The sequence below is a fragment of the Sinocyclocheilus grahami genome, unplaced genomic scaffold, assembly GCF_001515645.1.
Source record: "Sinocyclocheilus grahami isolate Dianchi unplaced genomic scaffold, SAMN03320097.WGS_v1.1 scaffold793.1, whole genome shotgun sequence".
In the NCBI taxonomy this organism is placed as follows: domain Eukaryota; kingdom Metazoa; phylum Chordata; class Actinopteri; order Cypriniformes; family Cyprinidae; genus Sinocyclocheilus; species Sinocyclocheilus grahami.
Genome location: NW_015505972.1, coordinates 427,968 through 451,444, shown reverse-complemented (window position 1 = coordinate 451,444; position 23,477 = coordinate 427,968). Strand labels below are relative to the sequence as shown.

At 36.7% G+C, this 23,477-nt stretch overlaps 1 protein-coding gene across 1 annotated transcript in view; it reads left to right on the top strand.

Moving 5' to 3' along the window:
* The window catches only part of LOC107561803 (calsyntenin-2-like), a 73,381-nt gene that overhangs the window by 33,513 nt on the left and 16,391 nt on the right, over positions 1 to 23,477 (top strand). Inside the window, exon 8 of the mRNA XM_016246298.1 lies at positions 21,932 to 22,094. Within this exon, the coding sequence (XP_016101784.1) occupies positions 21,932 to 22,094 (163 nt within the window). The remainder of the gene's footprint in view (positions 1 to 21,931; positions 22,095 to 23,477) is intronic.

Sequence of the window (23,477 nt, the reverse complement as noted above, 5' to 3'; positions counted from 1 at the left end):
CACACGCAGGTTGCCAGATTGACGACACCAACAGGAACGAGCGCACTTGACGATGAATGAAATGAAAAATGCAGTGTTCCCCGCCAACTGGCAACCCGGAGTGCCGAAATACAATTCTAAGGATATTCAAAAAAGAATAACTGACTGTAGCATTGTTTTTCAGATAAACAAGTATGTTAACTTAGCATGTTTCTTAAATATCTGCAAACATATTATGGTATTTTTATGCTTTAGTAGAGTCAAAAACTTAAATACAGCACCTTTAAGAGAACACTGACTTAACTTAAATACAGCACCTTTAAGAGAACACTGACTTTGATGAGACCTTGCTTCTATTAACAAACAAGAAGCCATAATAAACAATGCATTTTCTTTCTTGAATTAATTGATTATAATTTTACTTGAATATATATTTTTTCCTCTGGTATATGCACTGGTGTAAATGTTTCATTTACGAGAGAGAGCGTGCGACATATAGGCCTACCCATCTCGCACGTGAGATAGAACGTGCACGCGAGAGAGAGAGAGAGCGAGAGAGCGCTCGTGCTATTTCAAATGACATCACACACATTTAACGGCATTCATTTAACTGAGGAGTAAAATATACCATAACTAGCAGTATAAAAGTCGAAAAATAATTGTTCGTGTAAATACTACACATCTATACTGGAAAGGTCAGTATAGTCACTATAATAGTCAGTTGCAGGACAATTGAATGAGTTTCATGAAAGCGGCAGTTTTTGAGGAAAACAAACTTTTCCCTCAGACTGTCCAAGCAATAGCCTATAATTAGATTTTACATTTACTTTATTCATATTTTTTTATTTCATTGATATTGATAATGGTTTACGTTTTAAAAGTAAGTGAAAAGTACTTACCACAGGAAAACTCGCAGCTTATGTCTGGCGATTCACTCAGAGAGGAAGTCCGTTACGCGCACACCCGACACAAGCCTCAGTTTATATAACCTCTGCCAGGTTGTTGCGCGGGCTTTGCGCGTGAATACAATTTAAATTTTGTGGGGTGTAAGCAAAGTTTATATATTTAATTTTTTAATAATTTATTGAGAATGCAGATTCATGTTTTTCATCTGCAGAACAATTTACAGTAGCACTACTGCTTTTGAGCAAACAGTAAAGTACCGCAAATTCACATATACAGTAAATGACTGTAAATGGCATTAAAATACCCATAATTCAGTGCATATTACAGTAGTTAACCGTAAAACATATATATGGTAGTTTACTGGGCTTTTTTTGCGGTAAGTAGCTGTAAAATTACAGCAAAGTCTAACAGTGTAGTTTAATTATTTTTAACTGATTTTATCCTGTTCTGGCTATGAAAATAGCCTTAGATGCTGATATGGCATAGAACAGCCCCTGTGTTCCTAGAGTTAAAAAGTCAGTGGAGTCTAATATTGTTTTTCATTGTAATTCATTGCCCAAACGTTTTACTGAAAAGGACCAAAAATCAAACTTGATTGAGAGCCATGGGCCAAAAATAAATGTTGTTTTATATCCAATTATATTATTTTAAAATGAACATTTTAAAAATCAAATTCACTTACAGTATATTTTCTACAATTGTTTGCAAAAATAAAAGTAATAAAATAAATCTTAAAACAAAAAGATAAATTAAGATATGCCCCAAATACATGCATTTGTGTTTGTGTGTGTTTCCATATTTTTCCGTCTCTTGTGATATGGCAGGCCAAACGAAAGGTCATTACTGGCCAACGTTGGGTTCTTGGTGAGTAATTACTTAAATTTTGATGCGTTTCTCACACCTCTTTTATAGGTTCATGAAACTTGCAACATATGATTCAAATGTAATCGTTTTCTTGTCTTTTTTTGGAGCTTGACAGCCCCTGGTGAACTGTTGTTGCATCACAAACTTACTGTATCTGTTCCAAAGTAAAATAACAGCAGGTTTGAAAGAATAGGTTAGTAAATACAAAGTTATTCTGTTCTATTTGTCTTTTTTTCATCACTTTCTAACTTTGTTTCTCTTTGTCTCTCCCTCTCTAATAGCATGGATTAGAGGTTTTCATTCTAATGGATATTAGAATATTGTTGTTTAAAGGAATAGTTCAACTAAAAATGATATGTTGTCATTCATGTTGTTCCAAACCTGTATTCTGTTATTAGATGTTTTTGGAAAAAAAAGATTTTTTCCATCCATAGTGAGTTCTGTAAAGCTTAAAAACACCAAAAAGCTCCATACATGGAAGCAGTTCATATGATTTTTGCCTTGTATTTCAAGTCGTGAGGTTTGTGTGAGGAACAGACCAACATTTAAAGTGATAGTCCACCCAAAAACGAAGATTCTGTCATTTATTCACCCTCACATCATTCCAAACCTGTGTGACTTTCTTTTTTCTGTGAAACACCAAAGGATATATTTAAAAAAAATGTCTGTGTGTTCCTAGAGTTAAAAAGTCAGTGGGGTCTAATATTGTTTTTCATTGTAATTCATTGCCCAAACGTTTTACTGAAAAGGACCAAAAATCTAACTTGATTGAGAGCCATGGGCCAAAAATAAATGTTGTTTTATATCCAATTATATTATTTTAAAATGAACATTTTAAAAATCTAATTCACTTACAGTATATTTTCTACAATTGTTTGCAAAAATAAAAGTAATAAAATAAATCTTAAAACAAAAAGATAAATTAAGATATGCCCCAAATACATGCATTTGTGTGTGTGTGTGTGTGTGTGTGTGTGTGTGTTTCCATATTTTTTCCCTCTCTTGTGAAATGGCAGGCCAAACGAAAGGTCATTACTGGCCGACGTTGGGTTCTTGGTGAGTAATTACTTAAATTTTGATGCGTTTCTCACACCTCTTTTATAGGTTCATGAAACTTGCAACATATGATTCAAATGTAATCGTTTTCTTGTCTTTTTTTTGGAGCTTGACAGCCCCTGGTGAACTGTTGTTGCATCACAAACTTACTGTATCTGTTCCAAAGTAAAATAACAGCAGGTTTGAAAGAATAGGTTAGTAAATACAAAAAAAAACATTTTTGGATAAACTTTGGATTTTGGGAAACTTTGGAAAAACTGAGCCTGTCATGTAGCAATAAAGGTTTTGATCTAGTCCCCAACCTCATCTCAGTGGCAGTGCACATAGTTAATCTGGTGTTTTCAGCAGGGCATGGCTTTTTCTATTAAAATGAGCAATGCACTTTGACAGGTTTTGTTCATGTAGTATTTGCCATAAACTTCTGATGTTCACTGATTTATATGGACATATTCATGAATGAACAGCACATTTTATGGATGTTACTTGAATGAACAGCACCATATTTTTGTCATATGAAATTATGTATTAAATATATCTAAACATACATATAGAATGTTTTTTAATTGTATTTTATTTTATTGATTGCACATTTTATACATGTATTTGAAAGTAATCTATATTTTATTTTTATTATTGTATATTCATATACTGTACATATATGCCTTTTGCATGTCATATTTGCATTGTGCATCATATTTTAGTGGATCATGTGTTTAGTGTCGTCTCAAAGCAATCACCATGCTTATTGTATATGGCCACAAAAAACACAATGGTGAGATAAATGAAACTCGACACAATGTGAAACGCTTTCCATTAGAATTTAAATGGATTGAAATGTCATTCACTCCTGTACATGTTCTTATTATGCATTTAAAGAATAGGGGAAGGAACGCAGGAAGTCACTAGAGTCAGAAAAGTTGCAAAACTATTGTGTTTTGTATTAGCTCTAAGCCTGTATTTTCAATCATGTTCTTTTCATGCCTCGCGTCTTGCCATAATCAAAGCCTATTGTGATGTACCTGAAGGCTGCTTTGCGCAGTGAAATAATCATGAGCCTCTGAATAATGCATCTCTACAGCTCTATTTCCACATTAGCTGAACAAATTTTGCTCGTCCATCAGCGCCAGGCACCACCACCTCCTTTTACGTCCATACACCCTTCCACAACTTTTTACTAAAAACTGGTCATGTGACTGAAAGAGAGAGTGAGGGAGAACTTAAAAAACCACATCAGTTTTCACCCGAGTTTCATCTACACCATTTCTCCTTTTGCTCCTTTTTAACTTTTGACATTCCAAATATAGCAGCATCAAAATATTCACAGTCTGACGTTCTTTTTTGGGAGTGGAGGGAGGTGTTCCCTCCTTTCTCTTTCCCTCCTACTGTGTTTTGTTTCAAAGTAAATTTTGTACTCCGTTCCACCAGGAATACTTCACCTAGAGCTCTTGAGACACAAAAAGAATACCAATTCTCTTTTTGCAGCAACATCCAAATGGCAATTTTGGCGGCTTCCGATGCACATATGTTGAATCTTTCCGCACATGTGTTGCTTGTGGAAGTTGAAGTGATTGCTTTGCACTGTGATTGGTTGAGTGCTGCTGCAAATCCTCATCCAGGAACAAGGCTGTTTCCCTGCCTCTGAACCTCTTTCCGGCCCACCTCAGTCCCAGTGCCATGCTAGTGTAATGGATTTGCATTAATAATGCAGGAGTGAGAGAAAAAAGCTCATGCTGAAAGAGTGCATGTACACGTTTGAGAAAAGATAGGGAGTGATAGATGTAGTGTGCATAGATTTGCGTATGGCTTTAGAGGGTACGAGGAAGGAACTGGGGTTTGAATTGGCGCACATGTGGATATGAATGTGTGCACATTTTGATGAACTGACGCTGAACTCCATGGCCCCATCAGTCCCAGGCTGAATGGTGGGAGAGATTCGCTCCTCTATTCCTCTGATGACTTCCAGTGAGTTATTTTCCTGGCTTTCGCCCTCACACTTTCGATTACCCCCATCCATTCCCAGCCTTCTCCTCTTCCTTACTCTATCCTAGACTTTCACGCTCCCTCTCTCTCTTCAAAAGCATGTGAAGCACATCAGATCTGGAGGTGTCAAATGAGCATCTAAGGCTACGTTCCGATTTTTGCTCAGATCCGATTTTTGTTTTGTATAGCTGTTCACATTGTTGTTTTAAATGCGGCTAATATCAGATTTCCAGTGTGAACAGATCATGGTTCTGAACTGACCCGCATGCGCAAAAGAACAATACGAACAGGGTTGCCGGGTTTTCACAACAAAATCTGCCCGATTGCTTCTCAAAACTAGTCCAAAACTAGCTCAGTCGGGTCCCGGGGGTAAATATCGCATTAGTGGAGTTGGAAACAATGAAAATGTAGCCCACAGGAAAATTGTGGACTTGGCAACACTTGCGCAATGTGCTGTCATACGGAACTAAACACGGATGCATTGCAAAACATCTGACCTGTATCGGATTTAGTACCACATATGGAAGTGATACACATCGGAATTGAAAAGATCAGATTCCATGAGGTTTGTGCTGTTCACACTGTCATGAGAAAAAAAGATCTGAGTCACATATGAGCAAAAAAATCTGATTTGGGACACATTTGCCTGCAGTGTGAACATAGCCTTTGATAAAACAGCCAGTGTCTGAGGTCAACAGCAGTGTTTCTGCCATGCGAAAATGGCTCGGACTTAAACTCACATTAGAAATCGGACTTAAACTCACATTAGAAATAAAAGTAAAAATTTGCACAGGGCTGGGGAAAAAAAAGCTTTCTGAGAGACTGGGATGATGCAGAGACTTTGAAGTCTCTGAAAAGGTTGTGCGAGGCTATCGGCAACCAAGCCTGCATGTTTTACGCACATCAACACTCTTTGATTTCTCTTTCTGTGTTTGAAAAATTGCGTAAGAGAACAACAACTGCTTATCATGATGTTTCATAATTGAAAGCTGGAGTTTGAATTTGTGCTTTCACTGAAGAACGAGCTCAAATTTTCCTTCGGAGACTCTTGTGTTTGTGTGTCTGTCTCTGTGTCCAACAGTGGTGCATTCTAAACAGGCATGTGCCTTTGAGGCGGTCCCAGGCTCATTAGCTGAGTATTTTATTGTCTCATTACGTTGTTTACGAGATGAAAAAATGCACACAGAAGTGCATACGCAAACACACACTCGTGCAACTCGCTCAAAGTTTCTCCCTCATACAAGCCCCCTGGGGAAACAGTGGAGACACACAGACCCGAGTGTGTCATTATTGACATACTAATGAGTTAGCAGTCATGTGGCAAACTGCAGGGCTGCCAATGCTCACCACTGTGTGGGGAGAATATCTGTTTTTTTTTTTATTAAACAGCCCAGTGGGAGACTCACTACTTTCACACCCACAGCGAGCAACCTAACCTGACTGCCTTTGGATGTCAACATGTCGAAATGTGCATGCAAGTGCAATGAAATTGTTTTCTTTAATGTCTCTCTGCATGTGTCAGTTACAGAAATTACCATGAAATGAATGTGCTTTTTTTAAAGGTGCAGTGTTAATAGTAAATTTTTTCTCATGCACCATGTCAATAACATGCAATTTTATGTATATGAATCTTTCGCTTACATAAAATTACCATGGTATGGCTGTGGTTATTTGGGTATGTACTATGATAATTGCATGGTATTCTTTGAAGTGTCATGCTAATACCATTGGATGATCAGTAAATCATAGAAACAGTAAAAATGTGAATGTGAAAAAAAAAGTTTCATGTTTTACATGTTTCATGAAAATTCCATCATAACGCTTACAGAAATGTATCAAAAAGTACTGTGGACCTTGTACCATGGTACTACTATGGTATATTAGACATGTTACCATGGTAATTCTTTGTACTTTGGACATGTACCATGGTATTCTTAAAAAGTACTATAAAAATGGTACATACATTTCAGTACAATTTAATATTTACAAGTACAATAGTATTACCATCTGATTTGTACTGTTTGTCAGGGAATCTTTGAAATACCATACTGTAAAAACCATGATATACACACCCAAAATGTACCCGAAAGTACCACGGTACTACCATAGTATTTTGGGACATATGCAATGGTAAGACTATGGTATTCTTGGAAGTACCTTGGAATTACCATATAAATACTACGAGTAATCCGTTTTAGTAGGCTACTATACCATAGTATTACCATGCAATATCATCACTGTACTACACAGTACTATGTAGTAATCTGTGTAGTAAACTACCAACACAATACTATATAGTAATAAAGAAGCATATTACCATTTTTTAGACATGGCACTATGGTAATAATATGGTAATGTTCTATGATCATTTCATAGTATTCTTTGAATTACTCTGTACTAAATGGAAGTTGAATATGTGTGTGTGTGTGTATGTGTGTGTAATCATACTTTGGTGTAATGATTTGTTATGATCACAGTACCATGCTACCACCAAATTACTGTTCTGTAATGGCAATTTAGGTTTTTTTCTCCCTTGCATGCCCACGTTTGTGTGTGCATGCTTGTACTTGTGTGTGAACCCTCATTACCATTGTCCAATTTCCACGTATCTGTTACTGTAAAAACAATTTGCTCCTGCTCTTGGCTGCAAATAGATTAATTTACACAGTGTAGGCTCCAAATTGGGAAGCTTGGGAGAGGTCACTCTTTAGTTGACTTTTGTCCCCGGAGGGCACAGTCTAATTTCTGCTCTAATTACTCACTCTGTCAGCCTGTAATTTATAGTCACCTTCCAGAGCACTGCAGGCCCGTCACCACCTCTGTTAGCACGCCTGCCACCGAACAAACAACATCCGCAAAATACATCCACAGCAAAATGTGTCAGATTTCAGTCACAACACTTTTGTGTCTTAATCGTAATCTAATGCTGCCACGCTGGTCACCGTATTTTCCATGAGTGACGTGTTTTGTGTGATTGGCTCATTAGGTCTGTGTTTGTGGTGCTTGGCTGTATTCATTTTTTAATTGTGGCCACTGCGTGAACTAAATTCAATTGATAAACAAGGTTTAAACAGAATAGCAATCTTGCTCCAAACAGCCTATAATGAATACTGAGAAAGTCATAGAGTCACCATGAAGGACGTGCCTGCTGGGTTTTTAAGCTATGGTGGAGGATCAGAAACTGTAAAATAGTAGTTCAGTTAAAGGCAAACACAAACTTCCAAATTACTGAGGCGATGTCCTAGCACTTTTTGAGTGGGTTGTGAATTTTGTTTTTGTAAAATAGTTTCGAAATCTTCTGTAAGCACACAGTTGATAAAACAATTTTATTTTGTTTTGTTTTATAAATAAAAGTAATTAATAATATAATAAAAGTATAATTGTTTAAAAACTGTTATACAATGACAATGTGTTGCAGTGGCTGCGATTCTCAAAAATCTAGAATATGGCATAATTCCCTGTGGCCATACATACAACTTACAACAACAACATTCCTAAACGATAACCCCACATATACCTAAACAAAGTGCATGATGCACTATTAAATAAAATTCACAGTGAACAGTATTAAATATAAAATCATATGTCTTACCTTGCTTGTGCAGTTTTTATTGCATAAGTGGGTAGCCGCATGGTGGGAGCTATTCGAAAAGACGCACGATAATTGATGCGATAAAATGCAAGTACACGCAGTCCACACAGAAAATTATTAAGAATTACTTTTGCAATAATGCATACAAGTATATAGTGGGTATAGAAAAGAATCACCCCCCTTTACAAAAAATGTTTAAAAAAAATTTGCAGACATATCCCAACAAACTAAAGGCTATTATTAAAGCAAAAGGTGATTCAACAAAATACTGACACAAGGGGGTGATCCTTTTTCCAAATCAGGGATTGTTTTTTTTTTCTTACATGTTATATCTTACATTTGGATGTTATAGATTTCACTGAGTAAATACAGCTGGATAAAACAAAAACTGTGTCCAGCTTCATTTCAGGCTGCAAAGCAGCAAAATGTGATTATTTTAAAGGGATTCTTTTGATTCTTTTCTATACCCACTGTGCATTTATATGATTGTCAAATCTGCCATTATGATTTATACATTAATAAATAATAATAAAGAAATATTTTAATGACCAAAACACAGGTAAAAACTATGCAAACCACAATCCTGAAGTGAGATCCAATCAGAGAAGTCGCCGTTATCATAACAGCAGTGCTCATCGTAACACACCCTGCTACCATGAATTGTCACTATTATGAACCTCAAACCAGCATGTCTGTTCTCCTATAAATATTTGGATTATCTTTAACGAGCATCATCATGATGTTTTGTCTGAACTCTGAATGCTAGGGTATGGCAACTGCCATTCGCAAACGCCACACCTGATGTGTTGTAAGTTACAGTTACAGACATAGTTTTAACTGAAATTGAATTGATATAATGTTTTCCTTTATCCAAGGTAATGATTGTTTTTACTATTATTATATGTTATTATTATATGTTCTTTTCATATTAGGTTAATAAAAAAAAAATTTTTTTTTGTGGTGTGTAGCCAATAATCATGCAAACCTCAAAAAGATTTTAAAGATTTTAGGAATTTTAAAACAGCAAGGTGGATGTGGAAAATAATATCAGTAGTAGACTAGTACAGGTTTGCCATTGTCCTCTCACTCTTTTTGCATGTGCCTGCACATGGCCTTTTTCCTCTTACAAAAATAGTGTGTGTTTTAAGCTGCACTCGAGAGAAAGGGAAATGGAATTGTCACTCTTCATTGTACCGTGGCTTTATATCTCCTTTGTTACATGGTTACTTATTTGGTTTAATTCTGACAGGGAAAATTATCTCTTGTTGTGTTTGTGTCAAAAACTAAAATCTTATTATTAATCTGGTGACCAGTGTTGGAGAGTAACTAACTAAAATGAGCAAAGCTACTAATTTAACTACAATATTTAATAAAGCTTTTAATGGTCAATGCGACAAAGTTTTCATTTCAATGAACTAAGCTTAGAAAAAATGACTTTTAGAGTCATTTTATTAGCAGCGTTCCCGGAAGTCCTTATGTTGCCTGTTCTATGTTTTATTTAAATATGTAAGTTAAATGCTGCTATGTGTTCAGTTTAGTTACATAAATTGGTTAGTTATATATTTTCATTTCTCTTTTGCTTTTTTTTTTTATAGTATCATTACATATGTGTTCCAATCAATGCTGTCACCATAACTGAGATCCTTATTGTTTTTGTATTGGATAAATAGTAATTTTAAGACAAATTTTAGAGATTACCCCCTAAAATTTAGTTGTGTTTTTAGTTGCTTTTAGTGTAGCAAACTTCTAGTTTTAAATTATTAATAGCTTCCAAAGTTGCTTCCAGAAACCAGTGGGTCTCCTGTGCAGTTATTTAATTTTGTGCAGTTATATTTGTTTCCTTTTTTGTTTCAGTTTATGAAACTACAGAGCTCACAATTGTATAGTGTTTTAAGAACAAATCCAACACAAAGCATTGTCCACTTGCTTTGTGTTACTTTCTCGCTCTCTCCTCACTGCAACTGATCATTCGTGTCTGCCCTGAGTAAAGCCACAGTCAGACCCTCCATCCACATATACATCAGTAGCCACTTACACAGCACAGCCAATATCACGGCCCACTGCAGATCTCAAACCTGCTCTGCTGGATCAGTCACTGATCTCTCCCGTATCATCTCGGCCAAAGAACTGTCATTTGTATGTGTCATCGCAATCAGCAAATTGCAGTGTTTGTCTTCTTCTCTTCACAGCGGACCGGCCCCCGAGCCTAGACTTTCATTTGAAAGTGGATGCTTAAAGTGTCTCTTTCATTGACTTTCTCAGTAAGAGGTGCACGGTCTAATTTAATACTATAGGGATGCCCAAGTCAGGTATGAGCGTCTGGCTGAGCTCCATCTGTCGTGGTGAATAATGGCTGTGAGAGAGTATCAGTGCACAGGTGTTTTGAAGATCCCCTTATGCTTCTAATAGTAGTGTTCCTGGTTTCTGAAGATGAGGAGGCAGGTGTGTGGATAACAGTGCCAAGCATGTGCTAGTCGGCACAGCATCAAACTTCCCCAATCAATTACCCAGAATGCCCTTTGCTGACTTGCATGAGGTTGATGGGAATAGCAGTTACTATCTGAAGATCTTTCCCAACCTTGCACATTATGAGCTTTATCTCAGTCTACCGATTTGCAAACGTTTCTTTCTAGTAATCGATTATGAGATGTGTATCTACACCTCCAAAAAAAAGAGAGGAGAGAAAAAGCACTTCATCACTTGTATTTTTGCCATTCTGTATATAGAACAAATCCTTCTTCCCACAAGGCCATTTGAGGGAGCAGATGATGGAACAGATATAGCAGCTCCTAAAATTAGCTTAATCTGCTGTTCAATCGAGGAAATAATGAAACTTTGAATTTCACCTCCCAATTCGGCTCACAGTTATAGAGTCCCTGGATTCCTTGATTAAATGCCATCTTTGAAAAGTTTTCAGCAGTAGCCATTTATTCTTTCCAAATTTCTTGTCCGCCTCTCTTCCTTTGTAGAAAGACATGGCGGAGTTCCAGGAGCAGGGAGATAGCGTTATTATATACTGTGTGAGTGTTAGTTTGAGATAGACATGGGTGATATTGCAAAGACATAATAAAATGTAATATATTACATCCTTTTGACAATATACAAGATGTCTTGATATTTATTTTCCCTGAAATGACTGAAGTTTTCTTTCCTGTGTTGACATGTTGACCTATAGAAACAAGAAATCAGGGTGAGACGTATCGAAGGGCCATAATTTGCTTTGCTGTGTGGTGTTGGGGGAGGGAAAGTTCCCATTTCTAGAGAGCATTTTATTGGAAATATGCCCATGACTGCTGAGTGATTCATTAATATGTTTAATACGTTTTCACAGAAAATGGCTTTTTTCAACATTTAGGAATACATTTGCATTAGCCTCAAAGCTGAAAATCATGGACTAAAATCCGAAAGTCCAATTTTTTATTTTGATTGAGGGAAAATAGATGGAAATTATTTGATTATTTAGATGGAAAGTGTGTAATTTAAGACTTATCAGTCCAGTAAATTTATAAATTTCCCCCCCCACGCATTTTAATATATGAAAAATGCCACATGGAGACTTGATACAAGCAAGTCTTTAAATCAAAGAACTGATTTATAAAAAATAATTAGCTGTGTTTCGGCTAATGATGGTTAAATCGAAGATGATTTCATTATGCCAAAGTTTTAATGCTCTCTACTGATTATGATTAAAATCACTCTTAGTGTTGCTTAAAAATGTTTTTGTCATCATTAAAAGAGTTGAAAATAACTTAAAAAATATAAATATGTTTAAACCCACTCCATGCAAATATGTTGTTTTAAAAAAAATACATTTTATCCAGCAAGAATAAGTTACATTGATAAAAAGTGATAAAGACTTATGCTGTTTCAAAAGATTTCTGTTTAGAATAAATGCTGTTTTTTTATGTTATCCTGAAAAGAAAGTATCACAGTTTCCAAAAAATAAAATAAAATAAAAAAATTAAGCAGCACAACTGTTTCCATCACTGATAATAAATCAGCATATTGGAATGATTTCTGAAGGGTCATGTGACACTGAAGACTGTAGTAATGGCAGAGGAAATTTCAGTTTAGCATCACAGGAATATAGTATATTTTAAAGTATAATATAGAAAACCATTATTTTAAATTGTAATAATATTTCACAATATTAGTGTTTTTGCGGTATTTTTGTATTTTTGTATCAGCCTTGATGAGCACAAAAGATTTATTTAGAAAAACATCAAAAATCTTACTGATATATATGGATGAGTGTGTGTGTGAGTGTGTGTGTGTGTGTGTGTGTGTGTGTGTGTGCGCACATGTGTGTGTATATATATATATATATATACATCTCACCCAACCCTAGTTAGAGAGCAGCATCTCAGTGTATTGCAAGCCTTATCTGAGCAGCAGCACAAGCCTGCAAACACAATGCATTAATGTTGAATGAGGAACAGGCCTGTACCGCCGCAGCCTGCGAGGCATTTCTCTCCCGCAGCCAACATGACACAATGATGCTTGTGCATGTAGAAAGAGATGTATAGTTCTAGGTGTGATTTGTGTTGCAGCTCTCGCTTATTGTCACACATTTATTTGTTTGCTCTGAAGGTTGTGGATGCAGTTTGTTGACAGGGGAACAGATTAAAAATGTTTAGAGCAAAAAAAATGAGAAGAGCGAGCGAGGGATGGGGGAGGAGGAGGAGGCCAAATGTAAGCGTGTTTTAATCCTTGGCGGCGTGTGCCTTTGTGTGCTGAAACAGCTAAAATCATCTCCTGTCAGACCAAGATTAATGCTCCATGTGTGTGTTTCATTAGCAGTAAAGCATGCACATGCTCACACAGCGCCGTGTTCTGTTCATTCCTCAACGGACATGTAATAAGGATGAGAAGGAACAGAGACTGCAGAGGTTGACATGCCATCAGCGCTGTTATGAATGGCAGTCAAAAGCTTGTTCAGTCTGTTTAGATTAGAGATGGGATATGGTGGTCGACTAGATGGCCAACAACGGATAAGTTTGTGATGTTAATTCGTTTTATATTTCTTTTTCTTTTTAATTTAAAAAAAAAAATTTTTTCTTAGTTTTTGAAATTTTTTTTAAACCCTATGTCAGAGACCCCACATATAAAATATGAATGAATGCAATATTTCACTGTAAAAAAAAAAAACTGCTTCAAGTTTTTTTTCTATTTATTGTATTTTTTTTCACAGTTTGTTTTTGCTGGATGTTACTGGGTTAATATAATTTTAAGTTTCACAAATTTTAAAATAATATAACAATTTTGGGAGTTCGTTCGTTCATTCATTCATTCATTCATTCATTCATTCATTCATTCATTCCAGATTGAAAATATATGGAAATTATTGAATTATTTAGATATAAAATATGTAATTTAAGACTTAAATTATATGTAAAATCTGATAAATAATAAATCATTTTTTCCACAAGTTAACATATGAAAAATGACATATTGTGACTTCCGTGAACAAATTCATAATTCCATACATAATTAGTACCATGAACTAATTATGAAATTTATATTTATTTTTCACCAACATAAAAACCAACCCTTTTGGGAAAGTTTATTATTATATTATATTTTATTTATACAATTTAATGCACCATTGCTGTATCCACATGCTATTTTTAAAATAATACTTTTGACTGTTGTGGTTTTGTTTTCATTGAACATCTCGCCAATTGTTTGACTTATAAAAATGTGTCGCGAGACCACTTTGTTCTGGTCCATTCTGTTGTGCTTCATCTAGGTTTTTGTTTTATATATTTATTTGAAAAGAAGAATTTGCATTTTTTGTTAATGGCCCCTAAGGAACAAACGTCTGATATGTAGTTTTGCACATCCTTAGTTTAGTTTAGACATGTATGTAGATGCAGAAGGGAAGTTCAGTGTTGTATTAACTGGTTGATACATGTGGAAGTTTGCAATCTACATATTTTGCTTGTGGCTTTTTGCACACAATTATGTTGCAGTTAACAAGCTTCAAGTGTTGTTCACATGTTTACACACTGCAGGCTATTCGTTTTCATACTCTGAACAGAAGCCCAGTTTTTCGAGAGCCGTTGCTTGAGCTGTTTAATTAACCAGCACCAATGCTGCTGTTTTCATGCCTCACTGACACTGGACATTGACTTAGGCTTTCTAAATTGCGTGAGCTTATTTTTTGCATTTTTATTTCTGGATTTTTTGAAGAGTCTTTTTTTTTTTTTTTTTCGTTAATGGGTTGGCAACACATAATTAAAATTTTTGCTCTCTTTTGAGAAAACAGCAGGTATTCCATTACAGCCTAAATCCTTAGTTAAAACAGTCCTTGTTAAAATGGTATGTGCAACAAGAGTTTTATATTATATTATATTATATATTAATATTTTATTGTAATTATATTATATTTATTATGCGAGGTGTTCAAATCCCAACCCGACAATGCCAGCCGACAGCCAGTGATCGCCATGCAATTTAATTTAATTGACAGTTTTATTTCATAATATCCCAGAATGCCTCTCATGGTCCTGTATTTCAACACAAGTGCCAAGAGACTGAATGGCACTTTGTGTTGAGTGTGTGTGTGTGTGTCATGTTTGTGACATTGAAAAGTACAGAAAAAGGTTAGACTGAGTGAGACTGCTGCAGAAAGAAAAGATAAATAGAGAGGTTTTTGAAGAGTCCAGTGAGACGGAGATAAAGAGAATATCTATTCTAGAAAAGGAGAGATAAGAGAAAGAGAGGAATAGAGGTGTGGAGTGAGATCTGTCCCCAGAGGCAGTAGTTAGACGGAGAGAGTTCTCTCTGGAGACCTGGGCTCTTCCTCCATTAACTCCCCTCTGCAGAAGCTCAGCATCATCCACCCAGGCAGCTTCAGTTCCATATGGTGCTCTCCATGACCACATCTGGAGTATGAAAAAGCATGTTTACTGCACTATACTAGCAAATTATCATTATGGCATTACCAGTACTCTGATAATCACCATTCATTTGCCTGTTAATGTAACCGGGTGTCAGGACTTAATGAAATTAAGATTTAATTGATTTTTCAAAGTTTCATATTTCTAATCACACCGTGCTTTCAGCACTGTAGAACAAAAGGTCTCAAGAACACAACTATATCTTGATGATCTTAACAATGATTTGTTACAATTTTACTATTTAGCTTTAGATTGTTTTTATTTCAGTCTTAGTCAATTTTAGTACTTCAACTTAAGTTTTCATCTATTATATAATTTATTTTATTTCAGTATTATTATTAACCCTTAAAGGGTTAGTTCACCCAAAAATGAAAATTAGACTGTGTTTTACTTACCCTCGAAGCAGGTGTATTTTACTTTCTTCTTTCAGACGAATCCAGTCGGAGTTATATTAAAAATTGTCCTGGCTATTCCAAGCTCTATCATTGCAGTCAGTGGGTGTTTCTGTTGAACAGTCCACAAGCGCGCGCATTATTCCTGTTTGCTATAAACCAACTAAAGCCCTATTTGATTCTGTTTCTTTAAAAAATATAATTTTATTTAAAAAGCTTCCCTTAAAGGGGTCATATGATGCTGCTAAAAAGAACATTATTTTGTGTATTTGGTGTAATGAAATGTGTTTATGCGGTTTAAGGTTAAAAAACATTATTTTCCACATACTGTACATTATTGTTTCTCCTCTATGCCCCGCCTTTCTGAAACGCGTCGATTTTTACAAAACTCATCGTTCTGAAAAGCGAGGTGTGCTGTGATTGGCCAGCTATCCAGTGCGTTGTGATTGGTCGACTTCCTCAAGCGTGTGATGGAAATGTTGCGCCCCTCACCATACTGTGATGCCGTGTCCCGGCACGACGAGACAAGACCAATAAAACCCATTATAAACGAGGCATTTGTTGCAGTGGGGACATAATTACTGATTATAATGACTTATACTGTCTTTTTATATGACTTATACTGTCTTTATAGACTGTGGTCAGCATGCGCGCCGAAGGGGAAACAGAGGAACTGAATTCACTGGAACACCGGCATTGTAGGCTACTCTTCCAGGAAACAGTCCTCGTCCTTCGTAAAATGTGCTGCACACATCTGAATATTTGGGTTGAACTGTTCTGGAACAGTGTTGTAAATACAACGTAACCACTGATTTCTAGTTGTGTCCTCTTTTGGAAGACCAAACAAAGTAGCTTCGCTTTCATAACGAAACACACAACACATGTGGAGCTGTGGTGTTCATGTGACCAACGCAAGTTCAAGCTTGGTTTGTGTTGTTTACCAGTTCTCCTTCCACCATCTTCTCACCAGCAGTTCCTGTCCTCTTTCATTTATTCCCACAAATAAAGTGGCATAAGGTCAAAATAATACAATTTATTGGCACTGCGACTTTTAAAGTTTGAAAGAGTGCGGCAATTAAATGTGACTGGGATCTTTAAGCCTGTTTCACCATTCTGCTGAATTTTCAGAAGTTATGACTCTCAGAGTAGCAGAAGGCAGTCTATCCTCAGCATGTATATATTTTTCTAATAGGTTTGCTTTTAGTCCTTTCTTTAATAATGCCTACAGTTATTAACTATGACTGTTTAACTGCTATAAAAAATAAATAACGAAGTGTAGAAGAACTTTAAATGGCTCTGATTGGTTTGCTTTGATATGTTAAAGTGATCTGATGTTTCTCATACTCGTAAATCTTTGTCCCTATAATTAGTGTCTGATCATAATTATACTTAATTAATGTAATAGGACAGATGACAAATGATGAATAGTATAGCTAATGGTGGCAAATTAAGTTACATTTCTGTTTCATTAAGGGCACATGAACTGAAAACCTAATGTTGATCATCTTACCCTATAGAAGCACAGATATAATTCAGATTAGAACTCAAACCTGATGGACTGACTGGAATTGTTCCTTATATATAGCAACATTGTGTCCCTGTAGTTTGTAGTTTAGACTGACCCAAACAATATTTTGGGAAAGTTTTACTGTGAATTTAACTACTAGGTGAGGTTTGTTTGTTGTTTGTGAGGTTGGTTCATTTAGGTCAGTGGTCGCCAACCCGTCGATCGCGATCAACTGGTAGATCTTTATCACGGTCCCAGTAGATCCCGATAAAAAACAGTAAAATAAGTACAAAAATGCATTACATTTCTGGGGTTATATTAATGTATCACTGAAGGGTACTGTCTTGAGAAAAGTTTCGATGGCAATGGCATTTTCTTCTCCGTTTAAAGCACAGCTCTGCTTTGTTTACAGCGGTAAACAAGGAAACGCTATATTGCGGTCGGTTCATAAGCAGTGTTGTCAAGTCAGCGGTTTTCAGAAAAAGGTTAGACTGATAGAGTGAGACTGCTGCAGAAAGAAAAGATAAATAGAGAGGTTTTTGAAGAGTCCAGTGAGACGGAGATAAAGAGAATATCTATTCTAGAAAAGGAGAGATAAGAGAAAGAGAGGAATAGAGGTGTGGAGTGAGATCTGTCCCCAGAGGCAGTAGTTAGACGGAGAGAGTTCTCTCTGGAGACCTGGGCTCTTCCTCCATTAACTCCCCTCTGCAGAAGCTCAGCATCATCCACCCAGGCAGCTTCAGTTCCATATGGTGCTCTCCATGACCACATCTGGAGTATGAAAAAGCATGTTTACTGCACTATACTAGCAAATTATCATTATGGCATTACCAGTACTCTGATAATCACCATTCATTTGCCTGTTAATGTAACCGGGTGTCAGGACTTAATGAAATTAAGATTTAATTGATTTTTCAAAGTTTCATATTTCTAATCACACCGTGCTTTCAGCACTGTAGAACAAAAGGTCTCAAGAACACAACTATATCTTGATGATCTTAACAATGATTTGTTACAATTTTACTATTTAGCTTTAGATTGTTTTTATTTCAGTCTTAGTCAATTTTAGTACTTCAACTTAAGTTTTCATCTATTATATAATTTATTTTATTTCAGTATTATTATTAACCCTTAAAGGGTTAGTTCACCCAAAAATGAAAATTAGACTGTGTTTTACTTACCCTCGAAGCAGGTGTATTTTACTTTCTTCTTTCAGACGAATCCAGTCGGAGTTATATTAAAAATTGTCCTGGCTATTCCAAGCTCTATCATTGCAGTCAGTGGGTGTTTCTGTTGAACAGTCCACAAGCGCGCGCATTATTCCTGTTTGCTATAAACCAACTAAAGCCCTATTTGATTCTGTTTCTTTAAAAAATATTATTTTATTTAAAAAGCTTCCCTTAAAGGGGTCATATGATGCTGCTAAAAAGAACATTATTTTGTGTATTTGGTGTAATGAAATGTGTTTATGCGGTTTAAGGTTAAAAAACATTATTTTCCACATACTGTACATTATTGTTTCTCCTCTATGCCCCGCCTTTCTGAAACGCGTCGATTTTTACAAAACTCATCGTTCTGAAAAGCGAGGTGTGCTGTGATTGGCCAGCTATCCAGTGCGTTGTGATTGGTCGACTTCCTCAAGCGTGTGATGGAAATGTTGCGCCCCTCACCATACTGTGATGCCGTGTCCCGGCACGACGAGACAAGACCAATAAAACCCATTATAAACGAGGCATTTGTTGCAGTGGGGACATAATTACTGATTATAATGACTTATACTGTCTTTTTATATGACTTATACTGTCTTTATAGACTGTGGTCAGCATGCGCGCCGAAGGGGAAACAGAGGAACTGAATTCACTGGAACACCGGCATTGTAGGCTACTCTTCCAGGAAACAGTCCTCGTCCTTCGTAAAATGTGCTGCACACATCTGAATATTTGGGTTGAACTGTTCTGGAACAGTGTTGTAAATACAACGTAACCACTGATTTCTAGTTGTGTCCTCTTTTGGAAGACCAAACAAAGTAGCTTCGCTTTCATAACGAAACACACAACACATGTGGAGCTGTGGTGTTCATGTGACCAACGCAAGTTCAAGCTTGGTTTGTGTTGTTTACCAGTTCTCCTTCCACCATCTTCTCACCAGCAGTTCCTGTCCTCTTTCATTTATTCCCACAAATAAAGTGGCATAAGGTCAAAATAATACAATTTATTGGCACTGCGACTTTTAAAGTTTGAAAGAGTGCGGCAATTAAATGTGACTGGGATCTTTAAGCCTGTTTCACCATTCTGCTGAATTTTCAGAAGTTATGACTCTCAGAGTAGCAGAAGGCAGTCTATCCTCAGCATGTATATATTTTTCTAATAGGTTTGCTTTTAGTCCTTTCTTTAATAATGCCTACAGTTATTAACTATGACTGTTTAACTGCTATAAAAAATAAATAACGAAGTGTAGAAGAACTTTAAATGGCTCTGATTGGTTTGCTTTGATATGTTAAAGTGATCTTCATACTCGCATACTCGTAAATCTTTGTCCCTATAATTAGTGTCTGATCATAATTATACTTAATTAATGTAATAGGACAATGATGAATAGTCTGATCATAATTATACTTAATTAATGTAATAGGACAGATGACAAATGATGAATAGTATAGCTAATGGTGGCAAATTAAGTTACATTTCTGTTTCATTAAGGGCACATGAACTGAAAACCTAATGTTGATCATCTTACCCTATAGAAGCACAGATATAATTCAGATTAGAACTCAAACCTGATGGACTGACTGGAATTGTTCCTTATATATAGCAACATTGTGTCCCTGTAGTTTGTAGTTTAGACTGACCCAAACAATATTTTGGGAAAGTTTTACTGTGAATTTAACTACGTTTGTTTGTTTGTTTGTTGTTTGTGAGGTTGGTTCATTTAGGTCAGTGGTCGCCAACCCGTCGATCGCGATCAACTGGTATCACGGTCTCACGGTCCCAGTAGATCCCGATAAAAAACAGTAAAATAAGTACAAAAATGCATTACATTTCTGGGGTTATATTAATGTATCACTGAAGGGTACTGTCTTGAGAAAAGTTTCGATGGCAATGGCATTTTCTTCTCCGTTTAAAGCACAGCTCTGCTTTGTTTACAGCGGTAAACAAGGAAACGCTATATTGCGGTCGGTTCATAAGCAGTGTTGCCAAGTCAGCGGTTTTCCCGCGGAATTGGGCTACTTAACACTGTTGCCACGGGTTGTTGTTCATGTCCGCGGGTTAAAGCGACCCCAGTAACGTGATATTTAGTCCCTGGAATGTGAATGTAACAAAGTTCATAAGTCGGGAAGAAGGAGGCGGGAACCGGCGAACATTTAACATTCCAGCACCACCGCCTCGGGCAGCCACCGGCGGTCTCTCCGCTTCTTCCCGCTGCCCGATCTCCTCAGCACCGCGATCCCCCTCAGCAGCGAGGGCTCTCTGACAGCGTGTCCCTCCTTCCTCCCGGGTTTCGGCACCAATGTAACAAAGTTAATAAGTCGGGAAGAAGGAGGCGGGAATCCTTAATAATAAAATAAACACAAAATAGCGCGACAGCCCCTCGCGGACGACTGCCGCGCACAAACGAAACCAAAACACAAAATAAAATCCAGGCCTGGTCCTCTCTCGTCTTTCCCTGTCGTCACTCCTCCTTTGTATCCTTCCGGAGCTCCTCCGTGAGACTCGAGACCGGTGAGTGGCGCAGGTGTCGCGCATTCGCAATTACTCCACCGGCCTCGCTCCGTTCCCACGGCTCTCGGCCCCGCCCCTCTCGTCACAGTGAATTTTACTTGAAGATCCCCGCCGAAAAACTTGTATTTTACCCCCCGAATGCGATTTTTACAGGGGAACCCTCCTCGAAACGCGATTGGACTAGTTTTATTGCGAAAACCTGGCAACCCTGTTCATTAGTACCTAGTAGAGTGCATTCAGACCTGCTGTTTTTGTTTCGTGCAGATGTTTTATGTAGCAAATAAATAAATAACATCTAAAGTCAGACCATTCTGTTTTTATTTGAAATTTTTAAATGTATCTAAATCAAATCAAAAACAACTGCCCGTGCATATCATGATTAAAATGCAGTGGATGCCTCTCATTTCAAATGGCTAGATATTTTTGTTTAAAGCCAGTTTGTTTGTTATAAAGCAAATAGCCAATAAATACATTTGCTTAAGAAGTCTGTATCAGAATCCAATTTGCTAGTTAAAAAAAAAAGAAAGAAAGAAAGAAAAGAAAATCTGAATTCTGAATCAACTATGATCGGCACATCACTAATTAAAATACTAAGTAAAAGGCCTCAAATTTGAAGTACAATCTGGGATATCTTTTTCTATCAATTCTTCAATAGGTAGATCTTGTCTTTCATAAAGGCCGAGGTCAGGGATCTTGGGCCTAAAAAGGTAGGTGACCACTGATTTAGGGTATCACTTGTTTTTTTGTTTTGTTTTGTTTTGCAGTGTGTGTCCTACCATGAGCAGTGCATTTTTTTAAATGATGTGTCAATTTAAAAAATAAGCTTTATAAAACACATTTAAGGACCGGTATTCTTTTCAGTTTCGTATGCATACAAAAAAAAAGAAAAAAAGAAGCGAATCCTATTGGGGTCAGTCTTAACTCAACATCATAATAATTATTATAAGTCGGCTGATTGGTCAAGTAGTGATTTTGAAAGTATATTGTTTTGCCCCGTTAACTAGATTTAAACTTGTTCTATTTCTCACCTCCAGATCTGTGATAAAGAGTGGCATTACTACGTCATCAATGTGGAGTTTCCTTCAGTGACGCTCTTCGTAGACGGAGTGACATACGAACCCTACCTTGTGACGGACGACTGGCCTATCCACCCCTCTGAGATCGATGTACAGCTAACCGTAGGTGCCTGCTGGCAAGGTGAGACCATGAAGGAACTGTTGTTTTGATTATCCTTTGAAAAAGAGGATCGATAAAATGAAATGGTGTCATAATTGTGGTTTGCACGACCCAGCCATAGGAGATGATGAATCAGCATCCACCAATTTTGAGATGTGATCAGATAGTCTCAGACTTCAGAGAGAGGGTGTGACTAAGAGATATCTACATTATTGATATGACAGTTGTGAGCATGGCAGCAGTGGTTCGAATACCAAGAGAGAGGCTATGTGTTTGGCCTCAGGCTACCCGGATTCCTCATTTAATCAAAGAGACTCAGGCGTGAAAACATCAAAAAAGAAACACGGCCTGTCAATTTCAGCCTTTTGAAATGGAGTTAATGATAGCATTTGAATGGAGAGTCTGTCCTTAACATTGCTTTCATGAGCTAAATAATTAAACAAGCCTCTGAGCGAATGGAGTCACGGCTGAGTCATTGTTTTAGGCGACGAGGTCCTAAGTTCTGAGCCTTCAGCACTATTTTACATTTCTTTTCATCTGTGCTGATTGCGGATTATTCTCTCATTTTCGCTGGCTTTGATTTGTGATTTTTTTCTTCTTTTTTAGAAGAGGCCTATAGTAAGGATTAAGAGACCCTGAATGGGGGACAAGTTCACTTGCCATTACATCCCAATGAAGCTGGTCTAAGCTTCACTAAACTGCAACAGATAACTTTTCAAGCCATAAGCGGGCAAGATTGCTTCTCACACCCTGTCCATTTTCACTCCATGCAATCAACAACGTAGCAACAAACCACCTCATAATGGAAAGCGGGGATGATATTTGTTCAGGCCAAATTGAGATCCTTGCTGTCTTTGGAGTTGAAATGGGGTTTGGTGGCCATTGACGAGACATCAAATAGGATTATCTGCTTTTTTCTACAGCTTTGTTAGCACATTAACTGATCCATTATGTAACTTATATGCGTTTAATGTTAAAAAATATTCTAACCATCTTATTTTTCTGCAGTAGGAGTGTACTTCTACACTGTTCAAAAGTTCTGGATTATAAAATGTTTTTAGGCTGAATTTATTTGATCAAAAATACAATCAAAAACGGTAATAATTTATATAATATTACCATTTAAAATATCTGATTTCTGTTTTAATATATTTCAAATGTAATTTATTCCTGTGATGGCAAAGCGGAATTTTCAGCAGCCATTAGTCCAGTCTTCCGTGTCACATGATCATTTAGAAATAATTCTAATATGCTGATTTAGTGCTCATTTCTTCTTCTTCTTCTTCTTCTTCGTTATGCTTAATGAACCAATGGGAACTGTGAAATAGTGTATTTTTCAGGATTCTTTTATGAACAGAAGGTTCAAAAGAACAGCATTTATTTGAAATAGATATAAATAAATCT